This window comes from Drosophila tropicalis, unplaced genomic scaffold, assembly GCF_018151085.1.
Source record: "Drosophila tropicalis isolate 14030-0801.00 unplaced genomic scaffold, ASM1815108v1 contig_302, whole genome shotgun sequence".
Lineage (NCBI taxonomy): Eukaryota > Metazoa > Arthropoda > Insecta > Diptera > Drosophilidae > Drosophila > Drosophila tropicalis.
In genome coordinates, this window is record NW_027172757.1 from 620,528 (window position 1) to 645,378 (window position 24,851).

At 36.6% G+C, this 24,851-nt stretch overlaps 2 protein-coding genes across 3 annotated transcripts in view; one reads left to right on the forward strand and one right to left on the reverse strand.

The window, feature by feature from the left end:
* The window catches only part of Wnt4 (Wnt oncogene analog 4), a 29,780-nt gene extending 13,435 nt beyond the window's left edge, over window positions 1–16,345 (reverse strand). For both annotated transcript variants that reach the window (XM_068284159.1, XM_068284158.1), the window contains exon 1: window positions 14,716–16,345. In XM_068284159.1, the coding sequence (XP_068140260.1) occupies window positions 14,716–15,371 (656 nt within the window). In that variant the 5' untranslated portion in view covers window positions 15,372–16,345. The remainder of the gene's footprint in view (window positions 1–14,715) is intronic.
* On the forward strand, window positions 11,577–13,108 carry Mst27D (Male specific transcript 27D). Its single transcript, XM_068284181.1, has 2 exons — window positions 11,577–12,511; window positions 12,576–13,108. The coding sequence occupies exons 1-2, from the start codon at window positions 11,743–11,745 to the stop codon at window positions 12,887–12,889; spliced, it is 1,083 nt and encodes a 360-aa protein (XP_068140282.1). The 5' UTR covers window positions 11,577–11,742; the 3' UTR covers window positions 12,890–13,108.
* Window positions 16,346–24,851: the final 8,506 nt, after the last annotated feature.

The window sequence follows — 24,851 nt, forward strand, 5'->3', positions numbered from 1 at the left end:
GCTGCTGTTGATGGGGAAAGGAAATGTCATAAAGAAAATTCCATTTAAATTAATTTTACAAGGCAACCGAAAAGAAAGCATCAGCTTTTGCTTTTGGCCTAAGCTGGGGCTATTAATGATTAATTTTTTTTTCTCTCTCTCACTCTATCTCTCTCTCTCTCCGAGTCACATAAAAATAAGAACTTGACGAAAAAGCAATCAACATTAAAGCTTAACATTTTCATTCTCATTCTTATTTTTATTTGGTTTGCCATAAAAAGTGCGTTAGGCATAAAATGCGTTTTTATTACACCCCATGATGATATCCGATATCGCATCCAGACCCTGACTGTCTCTGACGCTCTGACGCTTCGACTCTGACCAAGGGCATGGAAAATGATGTATTAATGGAGAGTCACGTTTAACACATAAGATTTTTACAAGCAACCCTCGTTGGGTCCAGCTCAGTGAAAAGAGGACCGGCGAAGCGACTCTCAGTGAGAGAGAGTGCGAATAGGAGAAAGGGAGAGCGCTTCTCTTACAATTCTCTCTGGCTCTTCAAGTGCTAATTAAGCAAAAAAAAAAAAAAAGAAATTAGAATCCCGCCCCTTTCTATAAACGAGGCCAAGTTGGCGCCATTGAATACATTCAAGTATCTATTGAGGCATGGCAACAAAACCAACACCAGCAACACCATACAGCAACAACAACAACATCCCAAAAACAAAAAACAAAAAAAAAACACCGAATTGCGTTTGCCTCTTGTGCTTTATTCTCTAAACAAATCAAATGCTGCCAAATAGGCATTCAATCAGTTCGTGTTGCTGATGTTGCTGTTGTTGCTGCTGCTGTTATGAGGTGATAAAATACTATAAATCCAATCCATGTTGCTACCGGCTCTTGCCATCCACAATCGCTTCACCTGTGCAGGACCGAGCGGACTGATTGTGTTTTGTTTTTGCTGTCGGGTTTACAAATCAAATTATTGACCAATTAGTTACGGCAATACATATGAAGTTGCCTTGAGCATCAGAAGAAATATATCTGATTATATTTCAAATCACTCAAGGTTAAAAGTTATAGCTGCCAGAAAAAATTAGAGCAAAGATTTCATTTCTACATAAGTTTTCCCTATAAACTTCGTTTGCAACTAAACACTATGACTTCCCTACTACTTTTTAAGAGATTTCAAAGAGGTTCAAAGGGTTTTACCCTGAAGGAAGTAAATAGACCTCTTCGAAATTCAAAGGAACAAAAATTCATATTCCCTCAACAATTTTGCTTCATTTTTAGCTGCCTTTTCTATTATAGAAGTTGGAAATTCTTAAGTGAATGGTTAATTTTCATAAAACCTATACTTTTCTTATATTTCTGCTCCTTTTTTACTCCTTTCAAATGAGCTTTATAATGTTGATGTACATTACATTTGTCAGTTGACAAGCCTAAAGACGATTACATAAACCAGTTCCAGAACTTATCAACGAATCAGTTGAGAGACATTGCATTAACGATTCTAAATTTAAGCCAGAGGGCCGCGGCTAACTTTGACCGCGACAAAATATGTATACCCTTGCAAGTTTTTTGTTACTCTGTCCTTACATATGGTCTTAATGTTTGCGAAAGAATGTCTTATATAAGAAAAAACGATGTTCTTGATCAGAGTTCCTATGGGAACTATATGTTATAGTCGCCCGATCTTGATCGAATTTGGCACAGTTGTTTATAAGTGTAATAAATAGCTCTAAAAATAACGAAGTTATTGAGAAAAGTCACTGTTCGTGATTTGAAAACGTTCTCTAAGAATAACCAAAAATTTTAGAAAATTTCCAGAGCCAAGAATATTATTGACAAGGACGATATTGCTACAAGTTTGACAAGAGTCTGAAAAATCTTCAACCCAACCTTAATTTGAATCAATCAATCGATTTTAATCAATTCATTTAGTCGTGGACTCAGGAAATACATAACTAAGACTTAAATACGAAATATATTTATATTTTAAATTTGAAAATACAAGATTAAAACTGAAATTGCAATTCCATTTTACCCTAACCGCAATTCGCTTTGGTCAATTACTTGGAAAACAATTTTGACATTTGGAGACTTTATTCTATATATTATATTAAATATATTTAAGACTTTATTCCATATATGTAAATATTATTTATACTTTAAATATAGTTTATGTTATGGCCATCAACATTAATCACACTTTCCAATATGCAATAATTCCTCCTGTTTTGTAGTGCCTAGTTTAGAGAATTTAAGCATGGACATGTAAAGGAAATTAACAAAGGTCGTTTATCATCATCTTTTACGGTCAAAGCGATGTAAATGGCCGAGACACTCGCAGTCAGGAGATAGCACAAAGAGTTGCTCTTCGGTGAAAATTTATGCACAAGAAAAGGGTCACTTGTTAACAGATAATGCACGATGTCTTAGCGAAAGTTCGAGGAATTTCTATTTGCGTATAGCCACATCTAATTATAAAGCATGTACATATATCCTGATAAGCTCCCTCGACACACATGTTGCTCACATGCAGATACTCCACCAAAAGAAAGAGAAAAAATGAACACGAATTTCTGTTAACAACTTCCGTTTTTCTTTTTCAGTCGTTGTGAGTTTTAAGCCAAACAAATGGCCAAAATCGTACCAAATAGACGAGGCAACCGAAAATGCAATCCCATTTATATTGGCCACACGCCGCAGTCCATGACAGATATTGGGTGGAAGAGGAGAAGGGGGTAGATGGAGAGGGGAGGCTGTTGGCTTGTCAACGCCAAAGATGCGCTTAAGCATTATTAATTGTTTATGAAATGAACTATGATAATGAGCAAATGCAAAATAGCTAAAAGTCGATGGCTTGACAAACAGAACGGAAAGAAGGAAAACTGCAGTCGCATTCATTGGCATGCCGCACATTCACACACACATACAGACTCTCTCTCTCTCTTTACCCCCTTTTCTCTTACATACCTCCTCCCCAGCATGAACAGCAAAAAGCAGTCAGAAGGCAATTTTGCATAATTTCCGAAACACATGTTGCCTTCAATCATGCGCGAAGCATCAGAACCAGCAGAAGCAGCATCAGGAACGGCATCGGAGCCAGAGAATAAAGCGCCCTCGGGGCACATAGACAAATTGACTGACGACTAACCGAACTGTAGTGAACTGAATTGGCTGACTGCTGACTGGCTGACTGTTGACTGGCGGACTGAGCAGAAAGGAGAAGGCCTTCGCCTGGGCCTGGGTCTTCCCTTCGCCAGATAGCTTGCCAGCTAGCTAGCAGAGAGGAAAATCAAGTGAAAATGTAGCGGAAAACATTTTAATACTAATTACAAAGAATTTGTGCCGCCGTTGCCGCCACTTTTACTTTTTTTTCTCTTTTCTTGTTTTGTCTTTTTTTGTTCTTTCGGGTTTCTCCTTTTTTCACTCATTTCGTGTAAATCGAATATTTATACCCTGTAGTTAGCTAAGGATATGTTGGCAAGGTGAGAAGACATTGCAAAATGTTCTTTAGAATAGGCAAAATGTTATATTATCATAAGGTCCCATAAGTTCCTGTTTTTGGATATGGGATTATTAAGAATCAAATCGATTATAGACTTGAATTCCATTGATGAAACATATTTTGGAAATCATTAACCATTCGTATTCGGTATTCTCTGATCTTCTAACTTTAAGACCGATATGGAAATCTCTTTGACCTTTTATTATATTTTTTGAAATATTTTTTCAATCTTTACAAAGTTTTCTTATAGTTGTTGGTTTCAGTTTTTAAGGAGGGAATGAAGATTTTAAAGACAAAAATTTAAAAGGTAAGATTATTCTTTAACTTTTTCATGATATTTTCTGTGTTGGATTCGGATAATTGGAAAACTTTCTGGATTCCGAAAATTGCTTTTCATTTAAACTGAGTGTAGTGTATGTACCATATTCGTTGTAATCGTATTACTATTTGAATTCATTTCCCACATTTTTGTGCACTGTTTGCTCTGGGCTCTCACTCTCACTTTTTGAGTTGTGCTACGGAGCTCTGGATGACTCTACATCGGGAGAGAGATTCCCCTCGATATATATTTTTCGATTTCCGAAAATAAACGTTTTGCCAGGCATTGCTTGAGGCACAGGACAGGACTGCATTTTTAATTGGAAAACAGAGAGCCAAAGCCATTTTCAGTTCCAGCTGATAGTTTCTTCTTTATTTTTCCTGTTGCTCTTTTTGGTCGGCGTGTTCGCTTTAATCAAATCGTTTTATGACAGCCGCGTAGAAGAAATACCGACAAATGACAGAGAAAGAGAGCGAGAGCGAGAGAAAAGGAGAAGACATATAAACGTCATTAAGTAAACAGGCAGAGGAAATTGGCTGGGGGAAAATCAAAGCAGGAGCACCAACAAGAGCCAAGGGGGTAACCAGGGCGGACGGATTGTGGCAGGTGAGTTAGAGTCTCTTGTTTGACATTAAACGCGTGTTAATTTCATTTAATTTGGGGCGTGAATCGTCAGTCAGTCATTTGGTCCGACCCACGTTCATGTCCCATCCATCAACACGCACTGCGCCTGCCTTTTACTTCCAAGACAGCAGCAACGACAGAGAAAGAGAGGGGGAAAGAAAGAAGGAGGAGGGGGACGCAGGCGCTTCACTTCTCGCTGACTGCATTTGTCAATCAGCGGTGGATCCGTTCGCCCAGTTCCATGGTAGAGAGGGTAGAGAGGTGGATGGAAGACTGATGCTGCAGGCCTCCAAGGTCCATCCATTCTTGCTCTTGAATTTCGCGATGAGAAAACGAAAGATCCAACCAAATGGGGGGCAAGATTCATGGTGTTGTCTGTCTGGTCTGTCTTCAGAGATCACCCAACGCTCTGTCAAGTGGATATATTTGTGGTGGAAATGATCTACTTAGAAGGGGTCATGGAAATAAAAGTCGAGTGGCTATGTTATGCTTTCAAAGAAGAATCTGTCAAAATGGAGACAAACAATTCTAATCACATCCAGAAATAACTCAAATTATAATATAATGGAAATAAACGTTAAAGTCTTTCAAATTAAAATATCGAGACAATTGTCCTCCAAATTAGCCAAAGTTTTTTTTCAAGTCATTTCAAGCTATTTAACCTCAGAGTTTCTTAGCCAACTTTACTTTTAACGTCTCCTTTTCATGTGATTTGATGATTGAACCAATTGTTTGCTTTGTTGTTTTGAAACTTACTCCATCCTCGAATGTTGTATCCCATAAATAAATCCCTTGCCAAGAATTACAAGCACCACAAATTGAATTAAAATGCCAAGCATTTTGGGGTAACTGCGGCGGCATCTTCTCTTCTTCTTCTTCTGTTGCTCATTTCCATAACTGATTCTGGTTGTAGAAATGCCTTTTGAATGTCGCCGCCTTTTGTCTGGCTTTTCAGGGTCAAATTGGCAATTTATATCGATCTTTTCGATAAGACGACAAATAATAGTCACGCCCAATGCCCTTAAAGAGTTAACACCTCAGGGAGAAAGAGGGGAGAGAGGGAGGGAGAGGGAGACAAACAAGTGCATCATCACCGACATTATTATCTCTAGCATCATCATCATCATCTTGGTCACACCTTTCAAGCATCAGCAAAGAGGAGGCAAAGAGAGATGAAAGCAAATACTTACTAAACCATTAGAAAAGGTAAAAAGGCCTGAGAGAGCATCACATCAATTAGGCTTAAAGACCCCAACTTGAAGCTCGAAACTGAAGCTGAAGCTCAAGCGGCATGCCGTTTGCCGCTTGACTCTTCTGGTTGTCGCTAATTTGCGCAAATTATGTGCCGGGCCTCTTAAAGTACCGCAAAGTGAGTGTCGAGCCGTGACAACATGAACATGGCCCACCAACCGAACCAACCAACCAACCAACCAGCCAACTGAACCACCAGCGGAATGGAACGGAACCCATCGCCAAGTCAACCAACCATCCAAAAACTCCAATTATGTCAACAGCCACCGCAATAGCAACAGGCGGCAGGTTGGGCGGTCGCAGCCTTCACAACATCAAAGCCCAACCTCACCTGTTCCCCCCAATCCCTCCCTCACTCCCTCTCTTGAAGTTTTGCCGACAGGGAAAAAAGAGTGCCAGAAGAAAAGTATGAGAAAGAAAGCCAAGCCCAGGTTTAGAAGAAATGTATGACTAAAGACCTATACCCATAAGTGGCGATTATCTGCCAGAAAGTGAACTCTGTGAATAAAAGGAACTATTCCTGCAATTGAAATGGAACATTCTAATTTCGCAATCTTAGGAATTGAAGCACCTGTGCTTTGAGATTGAAATATTTGAGGAATTCTAAAAGGTTGAGAAGGTTTTTCCGAGCTAGAAGAACAAGACAAGTCAGGGAGGTCGGACTACTGGTCAAGAAAGCTCGACATTCCTTAAGAAAATCATCATCAACAGGACAACAATCTTTTTGAGAAGCTCAAATGATGCGATTGTTGGGATTGTAGAAAATAAATGTTGACAAATCGTTTTAACATTTTCTCCATTGCATTGAGTTTAGAATTTTCTTTGCGTTAGTTAAAATTCAATCTAATATGCTCAGATAAGTAAGTCAAAAGTTTCGCCTTCAACTTGATGACAAAGTATATTCTTAACTTTTGTAATCTTGGGGGTCAAACTGCTCAAGTAGAATGCAACTGCAACTGCTGGAACTGCCTCACAAAAGAGGCAAACTCTGTATCTCTTTGCCTTTTCCAATCCAACTTTGATCTATAGTCTTTTGATGTGAGTGTCTGTGTGTGTGTGTGAGTGTGCCTCAAGGTCCATAAGAAGAAAATAGACAAACTTCAAGGTCCCTGAAAACTGTGTAGAAATTTGTGTTGTGTTTGTCTTTGATGCAACTTCCTCAATGCGCTGCCAAATAGACGAAATAGACAAACAGAGAGACAGTCAAACCGAATGAACGAACGGCCGACAGACAGGAATAGGAATAGAAAAGAAAAACTTTGTCCAAGCGTTGCCTCATGCCACAATTTACATACACACACACATACATACATATATAGCCAAAGATCAAAGGCAACTCGAAAGCCATCACACTTTTAAGATACAACCACACACAAATCCAAGAAATGAAAGCAGCAGCAGCAGCAGTAGCAATATCTTCTTGCCACTTGCAACCATTCAACTGCATCCTACAAATATCAAAACCAAAGAGTTTGTTTTAAATTTTTACACCTTTAACGAACAACAACCACGAGAAAAATGAAGAAAAAAAAAAGGTAGAAAAATGTTTGATTTTCGGCTTTATGCTTGAATTCCTTTCCCTCTCTCTCTCTCTCGCACTCGCTCTTCCTCTCTCCCTGATTTGTTTAAGTCATTTGCCTGGTTTGATTACATGAAAATGCATTTTCTTTCTTGCCATGGGAAAATGATCTAGAGCCAAAACCATTCATCTTTACGCCGTTTCGTTCGGTCTATTGTTCGTTCGTTCCTGTTAATGTTAATGCAACCCCTCCAAATAAATAAATGCAGTCTCAAAAGGGAATTTTATTGAGCTCAATTTATGACACCGAAACAAAAAGAAAAAAATAAGAAGAAGACCTCAATTCAACTCAACTTTTATGGCCATTACAGCAGCAGCAGCAGCAGTACAAGCAGCTTTCCTTACAAAAGGATAAATGAATTTTCAACAAAACAAACAACAAACACTGAAACGAAGAATATAAAAAGAAGAAGATGAAGCAGAAGTCGTCCAGCAAAGCAGGCAAATGACATCATAAAACGCAGCCATCAAAAGCAACCGAAATTAAAAAAAAAAAAAAAAGCCAAATGCCAAAACGCCTGGCAAATTGCTAGAAAACTTCTAATAAATTCAAGAGACTACGAATTGTATAATGCTCTAACAAGAAGTCGCCCAAGTCAAGCCAAGACCAAAGCTCTAATTCTCAACTGGTTTAAGCTCTTCAAAGTCTGCTTAAGATACAAACTGCTTTAACCTCGTGCAAGTAACCTTTAGCATATGTTAATGCAAGATTCGAAAAACTTAAGAAAGTTTTGATTTTACAGGCTTCAAATTATGTCAAGATAATAAAGAAGTAAGTATTTTAGACTTAAGACGTCTATGAAAAGTAATTTTTAATGCAAAGAATTAAAAACTAATACATTGTTATTTTATTTAAATAAAGAGCTTTAAAATTTTGATAGGCCAATGAAATATAAGATATTTTGAAATAGATTTGTAATGTTTCTGAATAGCAAATACATAGATGTTCTGTTTTTCTTTTAGAATGGTTTAAAAAGTGTTGACTAATGAAGCATTAAAGTCTACCTTATAAAGTATTCAAACAGATGTTGGAAAATATGTTTTTCTATACTAGAATTGGTAACAAACTGATGCTAAGAGTTGCTCTATTCTTTGGCAAGAGTATTAACAAAATATTAAGCAAAGAAAAATAAATGAAAATAAGTTTATACCTTGCAATTTCCTTCTTCTTTTTTTTTTTTGCCAAAGAAGCTACACAAACACAAAGGGGCAGGTCCAGCAGCTGCTGATGCTGATGCTGATGCCTGTCTTCATTGTCGTATTGAGACAAATAAATTTTTGGGTTTCGTTGATTGTGCCACATGGCCAATGCCAACTGCAACAGCAGGAGCAAAAACCAAGAGAGAGAAAAGGAGAGAAAAAATGTTGTCCTCCCCCCTCGATATTTTTTAATTTTGTGGCTGGAACTTTGCACATAATCGTTATCGTCAATTTCGAGAGGAACGACACAACAAAAAGCTTTTCTTTTGCTCGAGGGCAAATTAACATTTTTATAGACCAAACAACAGCAGAAAGAAAAGAAAAGAAAAGGAAAAGAAAAGAAAGAAAAGCCAACTGGAAAAACTTTGCCATAGTTGTTGAGTAGAGATGTTGATAATGTCCTTTTGTTTGTCCTGAGAACACACAAAAGCAAAGAGATCTTTGCAGATACATATGTATCTGTATCTCCCTCTCACAATCTACCTCACTCACTTCCCCTTGAAGTTTGCGGAAAACCAAAGAAACGGTAAGTAAGTTTTAATTACTGCTTGACAAATATTTAACTTTACTGGCGAAGAAAAAAAAAATCACCAAAAAAGGGAAAGAAGAAGGGCTCGATTCGTCGTTTTGCCTTACGCACAATTAAACAGATTTTATGCCCGAACTGACTGACTGACAAAGGGTGAAGGGGAGGGTTCAATTTTCGTTGTGTGTGTGTGTGTGTTACCCTGTAACAACATAATTTTGCGACGTATAATGTCATAAATGTCTGTTAACAAACAGACATGGAGACAAAGAGCAGCCAGAGGGGAGGAGACAGAAGACATTATAACATTATTTGCCTTTTGCTGTATTTTTTTTTCTTCTTCTCCTCCCCAGTCGACAATGAAATTGAAACCAAAACCAAACCAAACCACCCTGATATAAGCGAAACTTCAGATTTCCAGATTCTTGCTTCCTGATTACTAATTTTTGTGTTCTGTTTTTTGTTTTCTTACATTTGCCATAGAGAGGAAGAGGAGATTAATTGTGTAAAAGGCCAAAGGATACCCTCTGAGTAGGATGCTTGGGTTTGGTTTGGATTTTCGGCTGGAGATTTCATCATTTCATCGAGTACATTGAGTTGGCAATTATTAAATTTTCATTACATCCCCTAATCAGATTTTGTGCGTATGTGTGTGTGTGTGTGTGTATGTCGGGAATTGTCCTTGATTTACATATTGCATCTTGTCGATGGGAATGATTATTGAACAAGCTGAGCAGGTGTTAATTTTGAAGGATTTGCATTGCAATTCGAACCCAAAATGTATTGCTAATCAAAAGTTGAGTAGTTCAGTTCATATTGATCACATATTAATCACTGGATCAGAAATTGAAATTCTCTATACAACTTAGGAAACACTTTTGGTAATCCACAGTTAGATTTGTTGCCGTAGAACCTCTTTTCAGACTCCATAAGACAATCTTTGCAAATTTTCAATAGAATTGCATACTTTTGGGAGTGGAAACATGAATGTACTGGTCTATAATTGCATCAACTCCAAACCTTAATGATCCATGGTAATTTCTTCACATTGATTTGTCTGCCTGATGCAACTTCTCGTGATATTTGCTGACATTTCCGAATCAATAAAACAGGCAAAAAAAAAAGGCAACCTGAGATGTCATAGGAGAAACAGCACATGACCGACCATCAAGTAGTCGAATGGTAAAATAACAAAACGTTACTTGTTTTTTTTGCAAATAAGCCGATTAATTGTAATCAAGCTTGGTCTAAATGGACAATGGTAATGGGTAATGAAGGGAATTGACGTCCTCCTACTTCTGCTAACTGCTCGTCTATCGATTTCTGTTGTCTGGACAGCAAGCAAAAAACAAAAATAGAAGAGAAATAGACAGAGAGAACTGAGTAACTGAAACACTTTCTACCCCATTTCCTCAACTGGTCTCGGACTACTCCAATGCCAATACCGCTTGGAGTTTATAATAAAAAATGTGTGGCTACTCCCCCAGGATTGTGGCTCTTTCGCTTCCCCCTCTCTACGGCTTTTGCCTGCTGTAATGACAAATAATAACCCATGGCACCCTTTTGCCTGCTGCTGTTGCTGTTGTTCCCATGTTGCCGATGTTGGCGATGTCGGTGATGTTGCTCCTGTTGTGTGGGCAAATTAATGTGAAGTGTAAGTAAAATTTACGCTTTACCGCTGCCTCTTTCGGCTAATAATCATAAAAAAGGCCCAGACCTAGCCTGACTGCCATCCTTCTCGCCCCAAAAGTTACCTTCCTGCTGCTGTTCGCTGGCATCTGGGTTTTTGGCTGACAGCCGCACGAAAACCAAAAACAAAAATATAAATAATTTTACTTTATTGTTTAACAGACAAAAAAAAAAAAAAAAAAACGCCACCTTACTCTGGGGTACAGTAGTCCTCGCATTTGAAAGAGAGAAAAAGATTTATGTTGCATTTGTCAGCAGACTGATTAGCCCAAGCCAAGGGGTGGTCCCCACTCTGTTGCCCTCTCCCTCTATCTGTCTATTGCTATTGCTTCTGAGACTGTTGCATATTTTGATTATTTATTTGACTTGGCAATTAACTTTGCCGACCAGATCAAAGCCACTTCGAAACAGATGCCCCAAACGAAACGATGATCTTCATCGCATTCTCTTTGGTTGGAGGAGTGTAAACAAATTCTATTCCACTTCTTGAAGAGGACAAATTATCTTAAGAAATAAAATAAAATTTCAAGTGAAGTTCCACACACAAAAATAAACTCTTCAATTCCACGAACTATCAGAGAGTTTTTGTTGGTGAGTTGGTGAGAAACAATTAGATTTAATTTAAGATTCTGAAAATATATCAAAATTTTCTTCACACCAAATGCTCTCAATTTATGGGGAAAGTACATCTTAAAGGAAAACTTTTACTTATCATTAGCCATAAAAATCCAAACTGAATATAAACTACCAAAAAATGAATCAAAAGAGAAATTTTTGAAATTCTAAGAAAAGCTTTGGTTTGTCGAAGATAAATAGATTCAGCTCGGCATATACAATGTGAAAAATGTTATGATATAGTCGTCTGATCCAGTTGCTTTGCTTTAGATATCACACAACTTTCATTCGCCTCAATGAAAGAGTCTAAACAAATATTATTAGTAAAGAAAGACTAGAGCTAGACAGAGAAATAGTAATCTTGTAATATATTGCAGGAAAGTTAACAAATCGGAACATAATCTTTTGCCAGGTCGGACACCATTGAACCATAGCTGATTTTAAAGATGTTGAACCTGGCAGGAAGACGTCGGGAGTACATAAAGGTCAACCCCATACGTGCTAAGAATGTGATCGTATGCAAAAAGGATACACTATCGCAACGTGGCTTGACCGCTTGGATATCCAAGGTTTTGGAGACCGAAGTAATGTATCTTAATGAATTGCGCACTGGCGCCATCTACTGCCAGTTGTTGCATCGTTTATATCCAAAATCGATTATGTTCAGCAAAGTTCACTTGTTCTCGAACTCGACAAATGAATATGAATATAATTTTCGCCTGCTAATCGCCTCATTTGTAAGATTGCGCATTAATCGTGATGTACCCGTGGAGAATTTAATGAAAGGCGCAGGGCATTATGAATTTTGCAATTGGTTCTATCAATTCTCTCTGGCCAATGACAAAGGGGGGCCATACAACGCCAAAGAGATGCGACAGAATTCAGCAATTGGACTGAATCGCAACTTCAGGGAATTTCAACGAAGTCATTCGACTATTAGCTTCCAGCAGATGCGTGGTGCACTGGAGTGCAATAGACCCGGCAATCTTGGCGGTAGAAGTCTAGGTGGCAGTATCTCTATTATCGCACCACGAACAAAAGCCAAAACATACAATGACGATTTGTCCTGTAAGCATCCGGAAGTGAACTATTGTGAAGAAAGTAAAAATGTTAAATTGCCCCCCGCTTCCGATTCGGAAGATGAAAGTGTCGGAAAGCACAAATCGATTAAAAAAACCGCAAAAATTCCAGCCTTCCGTCTAAATTCATCATTAGGTAATTCATGTTACTGCAAGGATCACCCGTTACCAAAATTTATTTCGTCTAAATTCATCATTAGGTAATTCATGTTACTGCAAGGATCACCCGTTACCAAAATTTATTTCAACTCGTTATGCTAAGTCAAGTCTATGCCTTAAGGGACCTTCTCCGAATAACTCCAAGCCAAAGGACTCTGCCTGCTTTAAGTGCCACGAATTGCAATTGCTTCATCTGCGTAAGCTCTATCGGGAAGCTAATGACAAATTGGATTCAATCAAGGGAATTCTCCTGAAGCATAGCAATGATCCCAACTATTCTATTGTTCATATTACGGCAATTATTTTCAACCCCGAGTCCTTGAGTCGCTCTCCCGGTGATGCTGAATTTTTTTAATTATTTGCACTTTTACATGTTAACTTTAATATTGCTCGTTTTTTTCAAAATTTACGTACAGTTTTGACAATTTTGTAAAGATTTCGATCTACAAATTTCCAAGTCAAGGATTATTTTTTGTTTCCCCCAACAATTATTTATTGTGTTTCCACTTGAGGAGGTGTAGGAAAAGCGCATACAACTGAATAAAAAGCAATACAACTGCAATTCAGTAAAGCACATTGAATATTTTTGTTAAATTTATTTCAAATTATCTAATATATTTAATAAAAATAAACAAACTTTCTTTATGAAAACAGCGAAGATCTCACAGCTCTTAAAATTGTATATTGAAAATATGAAATTTCACTTTAAGAAAACAGCTAAATATGTAAATATAAATTTCAATTTGAATTCACAAATTTTTAGAAATATTTTTAGCAGGTCTTAAAGACCTAAATACATATATTTATACTTTTAAAGAAAGAAATTAAAAGGAAAATTGAACTTGTCATCAAAATAAAACTATAAAACTAAACTATTATTTAAACTATTTCCAATAGCTTAACTTAGCAAATGAAATTTCAAAATATTGAAATCATATCAATTGGGTCTTAAGTATTTAAAGGACTTAAGAACTGCTGCAATTTCTGATTTCGATATCTTGAAATTGCATATTCTAAACTAAGCTAAGCTTAGTATTTAAAGGACTTTACTAACTTTTTCAGTTTTCAGTCCCAAGGTTGGGAGCTTCTCATCGTAATAGTTTTGAAAATTTTTACCCTGAAGTTCTAAACGAAAACTATTTTAAACCCAATTTCAATTTCAAAACATTGAATCTATAATTTCTTGGTATTAAGTATTAAAAAAGACTTTAATAACTAATGTTTTTAACTTATGTTTTAAACTTCATCAGGTTTTATTTTTAAACAGAAAACAGCAGATAAAAACGTATAAATAACTTCATTTTTCATTGAAGTTTATGTTTTAATATTTCTTGAAATTTTATCCAGATGAATTAACTATATTTACATATATAGAATAAAGATATTAATTCTTTTAGAAAATAGGAATTTAAATAGTTTTTTTTTTTATTGTTATAGAAAATATAGTTGAAAATTTAAATTAACATTAAAATCAAAACCCAAAAGCAACTTTGGAGAATGGTTAAAAAGAGTTTTTTCACATATTTAGGAAAAATCTGGATTAGGAAACATTTTAAAGATTTTCTTCTTAAGTCTCTACAATTATTTTGCCTTTGGAAAATGGAAACATTTAAAAAATTTCTTGTATAAATATAGTAAAAACCATTTTGTGTATGTGTGTATGTATTTGTGAGTGTTTATTTCGAGTTTTGCCCTTAAAGATTTGTTCATTTTGATTGCTTCTCGCAAGTTTTGTGTCTTAATTAGGCCCTGAGCAACATCATCGACATTGTTGGCCTGCCTTTGCCTTTGCCTTTGCCTCAGTCTGATTAACCATAAAATCTTGATTTTTACGATGAGACCAAAGTTCAAGCAAGACAAGACAAGAAAAATCAGCAAGACAGTGAAATTTAACTCAACTTGGAGTGGACTGAAGTGGAGTGGAGTCAGAGTCAGAGTCAGAGACGATTCAAAATAATAAAAGGTCATGTTTAATAATTGTTGTTAAGGATTGCTCAATCGGCAATCGGCCCAGAGCTGAAGCTGCAGAAGAAAAAATACCATAGAAACGCAGGGGAAAACCGCTTACAGACACAAATTTGATGTCTTCCATCAATTGATAAGAATTTTCCCTTCTGGTTTTCAATTAAAAAAGAAATTCCCTTTGTTCTACCCCCCACTTTTCATTCATTTGGGACTTACTTGTATAGATTTTGCATATCCATGGCATTGTTGACCGCTTCGCCACCACCCATGCCAGCTCCTCCTCCTACGCCCGGATTGAGCATGGTTCCACCGTAACCAAGACCTCCACCTATGCCGGGAATAGACTTCCCTCTGGGCACAATTATGCCCAAATTGGCCAATCCAGTCAGCACATGTCCGGGATGATGTCCGCTTGGGCTATGATGGGCTATGGAGGAACCACTCGAATGCCACGGCGTGCCGCCAGTCATTACACCCAAACCGTAGCCGCCAACTCCTCCAGCAGCCACACCTCCGGCTCCTGCTCCACCTATTCCAGACATTGGTGGTGCTTGTGCTGGAGCTATTCCCGCTGCAGCTGCTGGTGCTATGGCTGTGCTGCTGCTAAGCAATTGATTCATTTGATTTCCACCTGCTGCCACTCCCGGTGCAACTCCTACTCCTAATCCGGCTCCGCCTCCTTGGCCAATGCTTGACATTAGAGTATTGAGCAATGAGCTATTGTGTGATGGCATCAGTTGAGGATTGCTTAAATCCAATTGGAGCTGCTGCTGTTGTTGTTGTTGTTGTTGATCCACTTGACTGTGACTCCAACTCAAACTCAATTGACTGATGATCAATATGATAAAAATTCTTTTCACTTGTGATGGCATTTTTGTAATTTGTTTTTGTTGTTTGCTATAGTCTACTTTTTGGCGCTGGATAAGTACTTCTTGTGTGGGTGTTAATAAATTATTAAAAGCTAATTGAATTTGTTGTGGTTGTTGTTGTTGTTGTTATAAAACTAATTTCTTATATCAAAAAATGCTGGCTTATAATTGAGATTATGCTTAAGGATTATTTATTATTTTAATAAATTTTTGTTTTGTTTTTTATCTTGTTGTTGTGTTTTTTGCTTGCAGTTTTTTTTTCTAAATTTTTTCTTTTTTGGATTTCTTGTAATACTTTTTTGTTTGTCATTCCACAATTTAGAATCTACATTTTCCTTTTTTGTTTTTTTTGTTTTTGGATTATTCCTGGAAAACGTTTTGTCTATGTGAATCTGTTGTGTGTGATTTGTTAATGGGCCTCAATGCGGTGGGGGGTGTGGATAGTGTGAAGGAGGGGGGATCTCTATCTCCCGTCAATTCGTTACGATCCAGATCAAAAGGCCGCCAGGCGGCAATACAACAACGGCGGCGGCCCTCTACCGAAACCCGTTTGAGCGCAGTCTTCACTACCGCAAAACACCGACACCAACAGCACTGCAGCAGATGATGATTCCATCGATTCCAATCCCATCCATATCCATCTAACAAGGCTTAAATGGTCTTTTGGTCGAACTCCGATGCAATGGAAATTCAAAAGGCGCCGCCTTTTTTAGTGGGCCGGCCGGCCGGCCACCGACCATATACGATAAATGTGATCAAACGCACACACTTGGCACACACGCACACACACACACTCACAGGAACACAGAATGAAGATAATTTTTAATGCCGGAACTTGCACACACTTGGAATTCTATTTGATTTCTGTTTTCGTATTCTACGTTCGATGCGCTGATGATGATTATGATTCCCGAGATTTGTTTCTTTCATTCAGTTTTCATAAAATTTTCAAATTTCCACCCGCTTTTCATGTGCTTTCCTCTGCACGTTCGGAACTCGACTGATTTGGTGAGTCGAGCATTTCGGCATCGTCATCGTCATCGGCATCGGCTGATGCCTGTTTTTGGTTGGACAACTTGAAGTCGTCTGCGTGCGCAGCCAATGCACAGTGGTTCAGAAGTATGCTAAAAAAAGATTTACATTGATTGATGATCACATGGAGCCGTATATCTATAAAACTCACACTTTTTTTTGAATAAATAAATTTCAATCCTTGAGAATTTAATATATATTTTTAGATTGAGCTAGAATTAAAAGTTGTATTGTAAATTTTTCCCCAGTTTAACTAATGTTTTTGAACTTGTAAAACTGTTGCTCTAATTTATTTTCGTGTTTCTTCGATTACACAGGCCGACATGATTTTTGCTGACGTTAACTTGAGAGGTGTTCTTAACTAATTCGGGTACGCTGATTCTAACTGCATACTTGGTTTTTGTCCATCACGTCTAGATTTTGTGAAATCTGGAGATCTGGGGTTGAAAAATAGGCACCCAAAAGTATACTATAGAAAGTTTGAAACAAAAATTTTCAACTTTTTTTACGGATTTTAGAATATTTTGTGTAAGAAAATTAGTTCTTGTTTGCACATATAACTAATATACAATTTGTAAGACGCAGCAAATTCCCACAATTCTTTAAAATTTAAAAGCAGACAATTCTTGGAATCGCTATAGCATACTTTTTGGTTCAAAATTTACTCATTATAGAACTATATCCGGAGTGTAAGATATTATCCATTATAACAAAGAAATACCTCTTTGATATTTTGTAAATTCCTTTTTAATCAAGCCTAATATATTAATAGGATAAAATAATAATGTTTTTTAGTACAATATTATGCTTATATCATGGAAAAATATATTGCAAATTAGGTCATTTTGAATAATTTGAACGCATTTTTTCGAAATCCTGACGTGATGGAGAAAAACTAAGTACAGGGCCGTGATTAGCAGCCCCCAATTACTATAGGAGACCTATTGAACTTCAAACACTTTTTCATGACCTCAAAATGTCGGCCTGTGTTATTAGAGACTAACACTAATATTATGATGATTTTTGATGAAGAATTTAGTTTTATTCGTTTAATTATATTCTAATTTCGAAACGTGTAGCAAAAAAAGACGTTCTTTTAAAACATAATGTAACATGTCAAAAAAACATATATGAAAATATTTTCAGGGTCTAAAACAATCAAGTGAAATCCTTAAAAAATGAGCACAGAAAAGTGTATCTTGTACCACTATGCTGTCCATAAGTGGTCTTAGTGTGCAGCTTGTCGTGCAACATGCAACATGTTTGAAGCTCAAGGATTCAAGGATTCGATCATCAATTTTAATTTGATTGTTTCACGATTTTCAGGCAAATTCAAATTCGAAAAGAATTAGTCATCTTCTGGCAGGAGAACCAACAGAAATAGAAGGCAGATAATTTTTTTTTTTTTAGCTACTTGATTTTTTATCTTGGCGCTGACATTTTCCCAAAAAAAAAAAGTAATAACAACATGAAGATAGATAAAACTCTTAGTCTCTAAGGGTTTTAAGGTTTTTCCTTTGCTTGTTTGTTTGTTGGTGGGTTTGTTTTTCCTCTTGTCGTCTGTGCATGGGCCAAAGGTGTAGGGGACAAAATGTGACAACGAGAGGGATTATCGAGTGTATGGTTCAGCCCCTTTCGACGCTCATTGACCGAGCCATCAGTCAGTCACTCAATCTTTTACACACTTTTCACTTTAGGCAGAGTAGTCCAAGCCTAACTACTTTTTCTTCACCTGTCTTCTGTCTGTGTGGAACCTTTTTGCTGTTATTTACCTTATTTCACCTTTTTCACTCTCCATCTTTCTTCCGCTCTCATCGAGGCTTTTTTGAGACATTCCTCAAAAGGGCAAGGCACTTCATTAACAGTCAATCCCAGCAAGTGTCGTGGCAAATTGCAGTTTTTGTTACCCCTCCCCACCCCCTCCAACTACTAGTATCTCTCTCCTTCACTCTTGACCCATGTCTCTTTCAATATTTGATCTGGGTAATTACAGAAACAACAAGAAGTGGAAGACGACGACATAAGAAATGAAATATCATTTTTTTTTTCGGTTATGTGTCGTCTATTTGTCCAAACATTTTGTCAATTTCATTGAGCTCTCTGACCGATCCGACCCACCAAGCGACCAACCGACCAACCGACCACAGCGGCAATTGCTTTTGATCGCCGGAATCGCCTTTACTTTTCGTTCGCCTCGCCTTGCCACTCTCTGTGGTTCAATTAAGATTCATTTTAACGCTATGAAGAACCAAAAAAGAAAAAAAAACACATTATTACCTATATGTACATATGTAGTCATGATTGTGCATTTATCTAATTTACTTTTACAAGCGCCAACCTTCTACCACATGCCTCCCCTTATGAGAACAGGGAGAACTGGGAATAGTCTAGTCTTTTTCGGGCTGTTTTATTGGCTTGACAATAAGCCCGTGTCCCTCAATGTCTCTTGAGAATCTCTCTCTCTCTCGCACTCTTTGTATATCTCTCGATGTGCTTGAATGTAGATTTGTTGTTCTTGTTCAAGTGGCCTCATGTAATCTGAAATGATTTCTAATAAACTACTTAAGCCATGTTGATCGCAGTTCAGGGGAAGGGCTCTTCGAAGTGATAATTTGCTTTTCGAGCGAGATAATCGAAGACATAATGCTTATCGATTGAGATATGTGGCTCATTAATATCAATAATCCGAATGCTAACTTGCTGACTGACATCAAAACTTGATGGTTAATGTAATTCGGGATTGGTATTTAGTTCTTTTACCAAAAGTTTTATTACAAGATGGTAAAAGAATCTATTATATTTTTATATTAAACAATATTATATTATTAAATTACAGTAGTTAGTTGCTTTTATATTATAGTTAATATTCTTATTTTATTCCATTGCTCTTATTTGATAAACTAAAGATTAAAACCGCAAAGATCCAAGTTTAAGTATGTTTCTTTGATTTCAATCTCTTTTTAAGACCTAAATTTTGAATTTAACACTTCAAATTGACTATCAATATTCAATAGCTTAACTTGTTTAAAGCACAAGGATGATTTCCTTGGAGATCTTCGAAACTTTCAGGAACTTTTTGTATTGAAATGGAAATTTATCTATTTTAGAAATGAAAGAGATCTCTGAATTCCGAAATATTTAATATATTTTTGTTATATACACTTTTGACCTTATTACATCCTTTATAAAGACACTTAAGAGAAGAAATTTTATTTAAAATCCTGGCAAACTTGTCTTTTGATTACATGTTGCTTTTTATAACATATTCCCAAACAATTTGTTTTCAACTTGAAGTAAGAAATCAAATAAAAGCTAGATGAAATGTCTAATTGGAAAATGAATAAAATCAGCTTGATAAGTGACCTTCAAGCTTTCCACCAGAATGCCATTGACGATGCAAGTTAAGTTTTGGTTCATTAGTTCTCAATTCCATATACAACATTTCCATATCACTCATTCAGTTGAACAATTAGGTTTTTCAATATTTCCTCTGCCACTTGATGGCTAATTATGAAGCCTTTCCACGAGCTATGAAAGCTTTAGAAATCTCCTTCTCGCGCCACATTTTCTACCATAAATATTTCACCCTCTTTTATTTTGTAGGTTTTGCATTTTTTTTATTTTCCAAGGGGTTTGGGGCAACATGTTGCTGGTTCTTGACTTGTGCTAATTAACCGTAGGCCAAATAATGAAAATCAGGCTTTAATTGAATAGAAAAGGGGGCAACAGAAAACTGCAGAACATTTAAACCGAAAGCAAATGAGGCAAACAAACAAAATAACAACAACCAAAAACAAAAAATAACCAAAAATTTGTCGCTTTTTCTTGCGCCACATTAAGCACAGAAAATGGATAAAGGAGGTATGAGGAGAGGGGATGGAAGCTGATTAAATTGCTAGCTACTTCAGACGATATAGGTTGGCTAAAACGGAGAGTGGGGGAGTGAGGGAGTGTGTGAGTCCGGGGCGTGGGGGAGTCTAAGGATGACGATATTGTCGACGCCTTTGTTCCTTTTAGACCAGGCAAAAAGTTTTCTGCCAAATGTGTCTAGCTTTTCTTTCCTTTCCCTTTGCCATCTTTTCACGTTGTTTTCCCTTCGTTTCGCTTCGGTTTCATGGGGGAGAAGCGGCTACCTTACCTTAGTCGGAGGTCCTTAAGTGTATAAAACTATTTATGGATATTTGAGGCATAAACATGGCAACCTTTCAAGAGGTGGGTGGATCCGTTGGGGGGCAGAGACTTGGGGGTTGTGCGGATTTATTCAATTTCAATTTAAGCCTATAAATTCTAGACTTATCCTAAAAGCAGCTTAAAGCGAACTTATCGCTTGTTTAGCAGGCAAAGTGCTTCAAGTACTTTTACACCCCTCTCTGTCATTCTCTCTCTCTCTTTCTTACTATAACAGAGATCACATTGAAATGAAATTGCTTTTGTTTCGTCTACTGCTTCGGCTGCTGCTGCTGTCGCTCATAACTTGTCATAAATTTTGACAGGACCAAATTATGCGGGTTCCCTTATAGTTCTTGAATTGCAAATCATAATGAGTCACACTAATTGCAGTTGGTATTCATTCCAATTTTACTTTCAGGCTTTCAATTGAAAGGCTATAAAAAAAGAAAACAAGAAGCAGCACACAAAAATTAAAGGAACATTTTATGACAAGGCAATTGGCTATGAAATTAATTTTAGTAGAACAAAAAAAGCATACGATTAATCATAGGCGATGGAGACGACGTTGTGATACCCTTCTAGATCTAGATCTAATCTAGAAAGCTCTAGAATTTCCCCACCAGGAACTGGGATGTTGGCACAAGTCCTTCTTCCAAATCATAAGATCGATGTGGCTGACGCAAAAATCCATCCGAGTCCAAGCAGCTACTTTCCTCTCCTCATACCTGACTACACCCTCGTGCTTAATAAACTACCCTCTGGGCTTACCAAAAAGGATTGTAAAAGAAAGGATACATTAGCAAATGACTCTGAAAGTTATACGATTTGAATATGGAGTACATTAGTAGAATCTATACTCTATTTTAGACGAAATATAGTTTGAAACTATTTCATTAATAATATCCCTATATACCCCACATGGGAATACGCAAATAGGGTATAGAAATACTACAACGAAAAGTCCCATTTGAACTGAGGCCAGTTAGTGGCAGGAACTGGATTTAATGTCGCGTGCAAGGGAAATGCAAAAGGCCAAAGAGGCCAATGGCATGGCCAGAGAGATGGATGAGGAGGTGAAAAAATTGCAGAGATAAGGGGCCAATGTGTGTGGCGGTCTACCTGAGAGCTGAAAGGGAAATAGTTTTAATTTTTGTGTATCTCCCCAGTTTGGATCTTTTGAAGTTTTTTATCTAGTTCTTTGAAGTTTCATCTCGAAGTGTGCGTGTGTGTGTGTGTTTGTGTGTGTGTCTATATAAAAATCATAATCATAATAACCTCATATAAAATTTATTTAGTAGGCGCCTTCGAGTTGCTCTTCTTGTGTCTCTAGATTCTTTTGTCTATATCTTTTTAGCGCTGTTGACCACTTCAGATGATTGAATGATCTAGGCCAAATCTATAGGAAATAACAAGACGTCATTAGTGGCAGGTGTCTGTAAAAATGTTTAGACTTGGTCTTGGCAAGTGTTTGATTTGTGTGTGCCTCGGTGCCTCCCCTCCCCCCTGTTTTCACCACTCCCTCTGTCCGCACACACAGACATACACATCATCATCTTGCCATGCCACCCGAAAAACAAGAGAATTGTTTTTCATAAACATTCAGAAAACTGAAACTGTTTTCCTTTCCCCCATCCATTTTTCCATTTTTCCTTCTTTTTCTCTGTTACCGCTAAAAAAACACAGGAAACGGTCTACAAAGATTTAAAAAGCCAAAAATTTCTTCTTTTTTTTTTTTTGTATTTTTTCTGGTCAAAGACAATTAACCAAAAAGAGGGGGGTACAAAAGGCTTAAAGAAAGGTTTTAACTGTCGCCACACATGACATGCCATTGTCACATTAGATTGGGCCCATTTTGTTCTACGAATTGGGGGGTGTGATTTTCATTTTGCAGCAATTTTACGCTACATTTAACTTTGACATTGGTTAACATTAACATTTAACAAATGTCACTGAACTTTCAAAAAAACATAACTGAAAAAAAAAAACTGTTTAAAGGGTTTGTACAATTTCGTAATTGAGGGTAACTAAATATCAGATTTGATGCAAATATTAGATTATAATTGTGTTCAAAACTTAAGATGAGTAGCAGAAATATTTTAATATTTAATGTTAAATATTTGTTGAAAATGTGTTCAGAATCCTAAGCTATAAAAAGTTACTTTAATATTAAAAGAGAAAATAAGAAATAGTAAATTCTTAAAGTTCATTGTTACTATTTTCTGAATCTGAGTAAGCTTAAAGTAAGTTCAACTTTGAATTTATAAATATATTCAGAATAGTAGAACGTATACATTATTATATTATTATTATAAGTATAGGATATACATAGTTGTAAACTATCAACCAAACTATATTTTACAAGCACTGGCAACTAAGGCCTTCGGCTTGCCGAAAACTATATCCATACACTAGCCTGGTATTCGAACCCGGGTCCTCGTTGTTCATTTGCCCAAATGTCTGGGTCACTTAGACAACTCATCTACCGAGGACTGCAGAGCGTATACATATGTACATATGTACATATATGTGTCTTATTTAGCAATTAATATTAAAACATAATAGATCAATAAGATAAAGTTTTCCTTGTCTTTAAATCAGTAGTACACTTTGATTCTAAAACTGAGTAATCTAGAATATTATGGGCTTCTAAATTGAACTTTCGTTAAGAAAGGTATAGATATACAAAATCATAAAAACTATCAGCTGAATTGTTTAAAGGTTTTATGCAATGACCTCTCCTTAGTAGTCAAAGATGTTTGGTAATAAACCCATCATAGAAATTGAGTGATATTTTTATGCTTTTCATCCGGACATATTGAAGAACCTGATCATGTTGGTCGACGAACAGAAGATCCTGATTGTGCTGAAGAGATAGTCTTTAGTACCTAATCTAAATTTTTAGTTCAACAGAATTTAATTTTTCTTTCAAATTTTTGTAGCATAATCTTAGGCTTTTGAATTCTTGCTGGCGACATCTACCCATTCGGAAATGTAAGCGCCATCTGGCGAGAAAAGTTGTCGATGAGAACTGCTTTATATTTTGGCGCCTGTTTTAAATCATTCAACAATTGGATATTGAATAGATTAATCTTGTTAGTCCAGGTTAAAGATAGACTTGACCCAACATAAACTAATATAAAATAAACTATTTAAGAATCAACATAATATTGTTTGGACTTTATCTCATCCACCTTATAAATACTTACAACAAAGCCACACTGCTTGCTACAATTTGTACTGCTTGCTCAATGGCCATGACAAAACTTAAACAAATTTTTCTTGTTTATCCTATTTTAAATGATTAAATTAGTTTAGAATCTATTTGGGTGATTTTGCTCACTTCATTCAGCTTCTTAGCATTTTGCAACAAAAAGTGACATTTTCTTTCTAAACTTTATTAATTGAAATACATTTGCTTATTACATATATGTATATGTATGTATATGTATATACAACATTTTTATGTAAGCTGCTTTGTGAATAAGACGAAAAAAATCTATTTACTTTTCTTTAAAACTTAGCTCAACATTTTGAATAAATTCATTTAAGATAATATTTGGCAAAAATACGTTTCGATCGACTTTTTGAAGAAGTATCCCATATATAGTGACCGCTGAGCCCTTGGAATGAAACAATTTGTACTGTTTCTAACAAGCAATTCCTGTCCTCTGGTCAAATCATATCCTGAAAGTTGAACTGGAAATTGAAAGTCAAAGAACTTGTATCTGCAATCGGTTTTTATTTTGATGCAAAAAGAATTCTCACAATGTTCACACCCGTCGAATTGGATGTCAAATTGATCACAGAAGGATTTGGGTTTTTTTTCCATTTGTCAAATTAACTTGAGTTAAAATTTTGTGTTGCCTACTTCAAGGATGCTGCACAAATTTTAACTTTAAGGGATTCACATACTATAATAATCTAGAGAAATGGCAAATTTAAGCTACAAATTCTAGAAGATTTCAGAATGGCATTTAAATTCATTGCATTGAAGTTAAAGTTCTCTTGGGTAAAAGGGGGACAGGTGGTGTAAGGTGGGGTGGCTTAGAGAACAATACTTTCGTTCTCAGTTTCATTTGATTTGAATGCAAATGCTGCGTTTCTCTCGCATGCAATTGAAATTGTTGTCTACTCTGTCTATTTTTCCAGCACTTTTTGTTCTCAACAATATTTTTTCGTGTATGCTGCATCATGGATGAGCTCAAGTCCACTTTTCCTGCTGCTGCTGCTGCTGGTGACGTTGTGGATGATAGTGACGATGATGACGACGGCCGTTGAAGT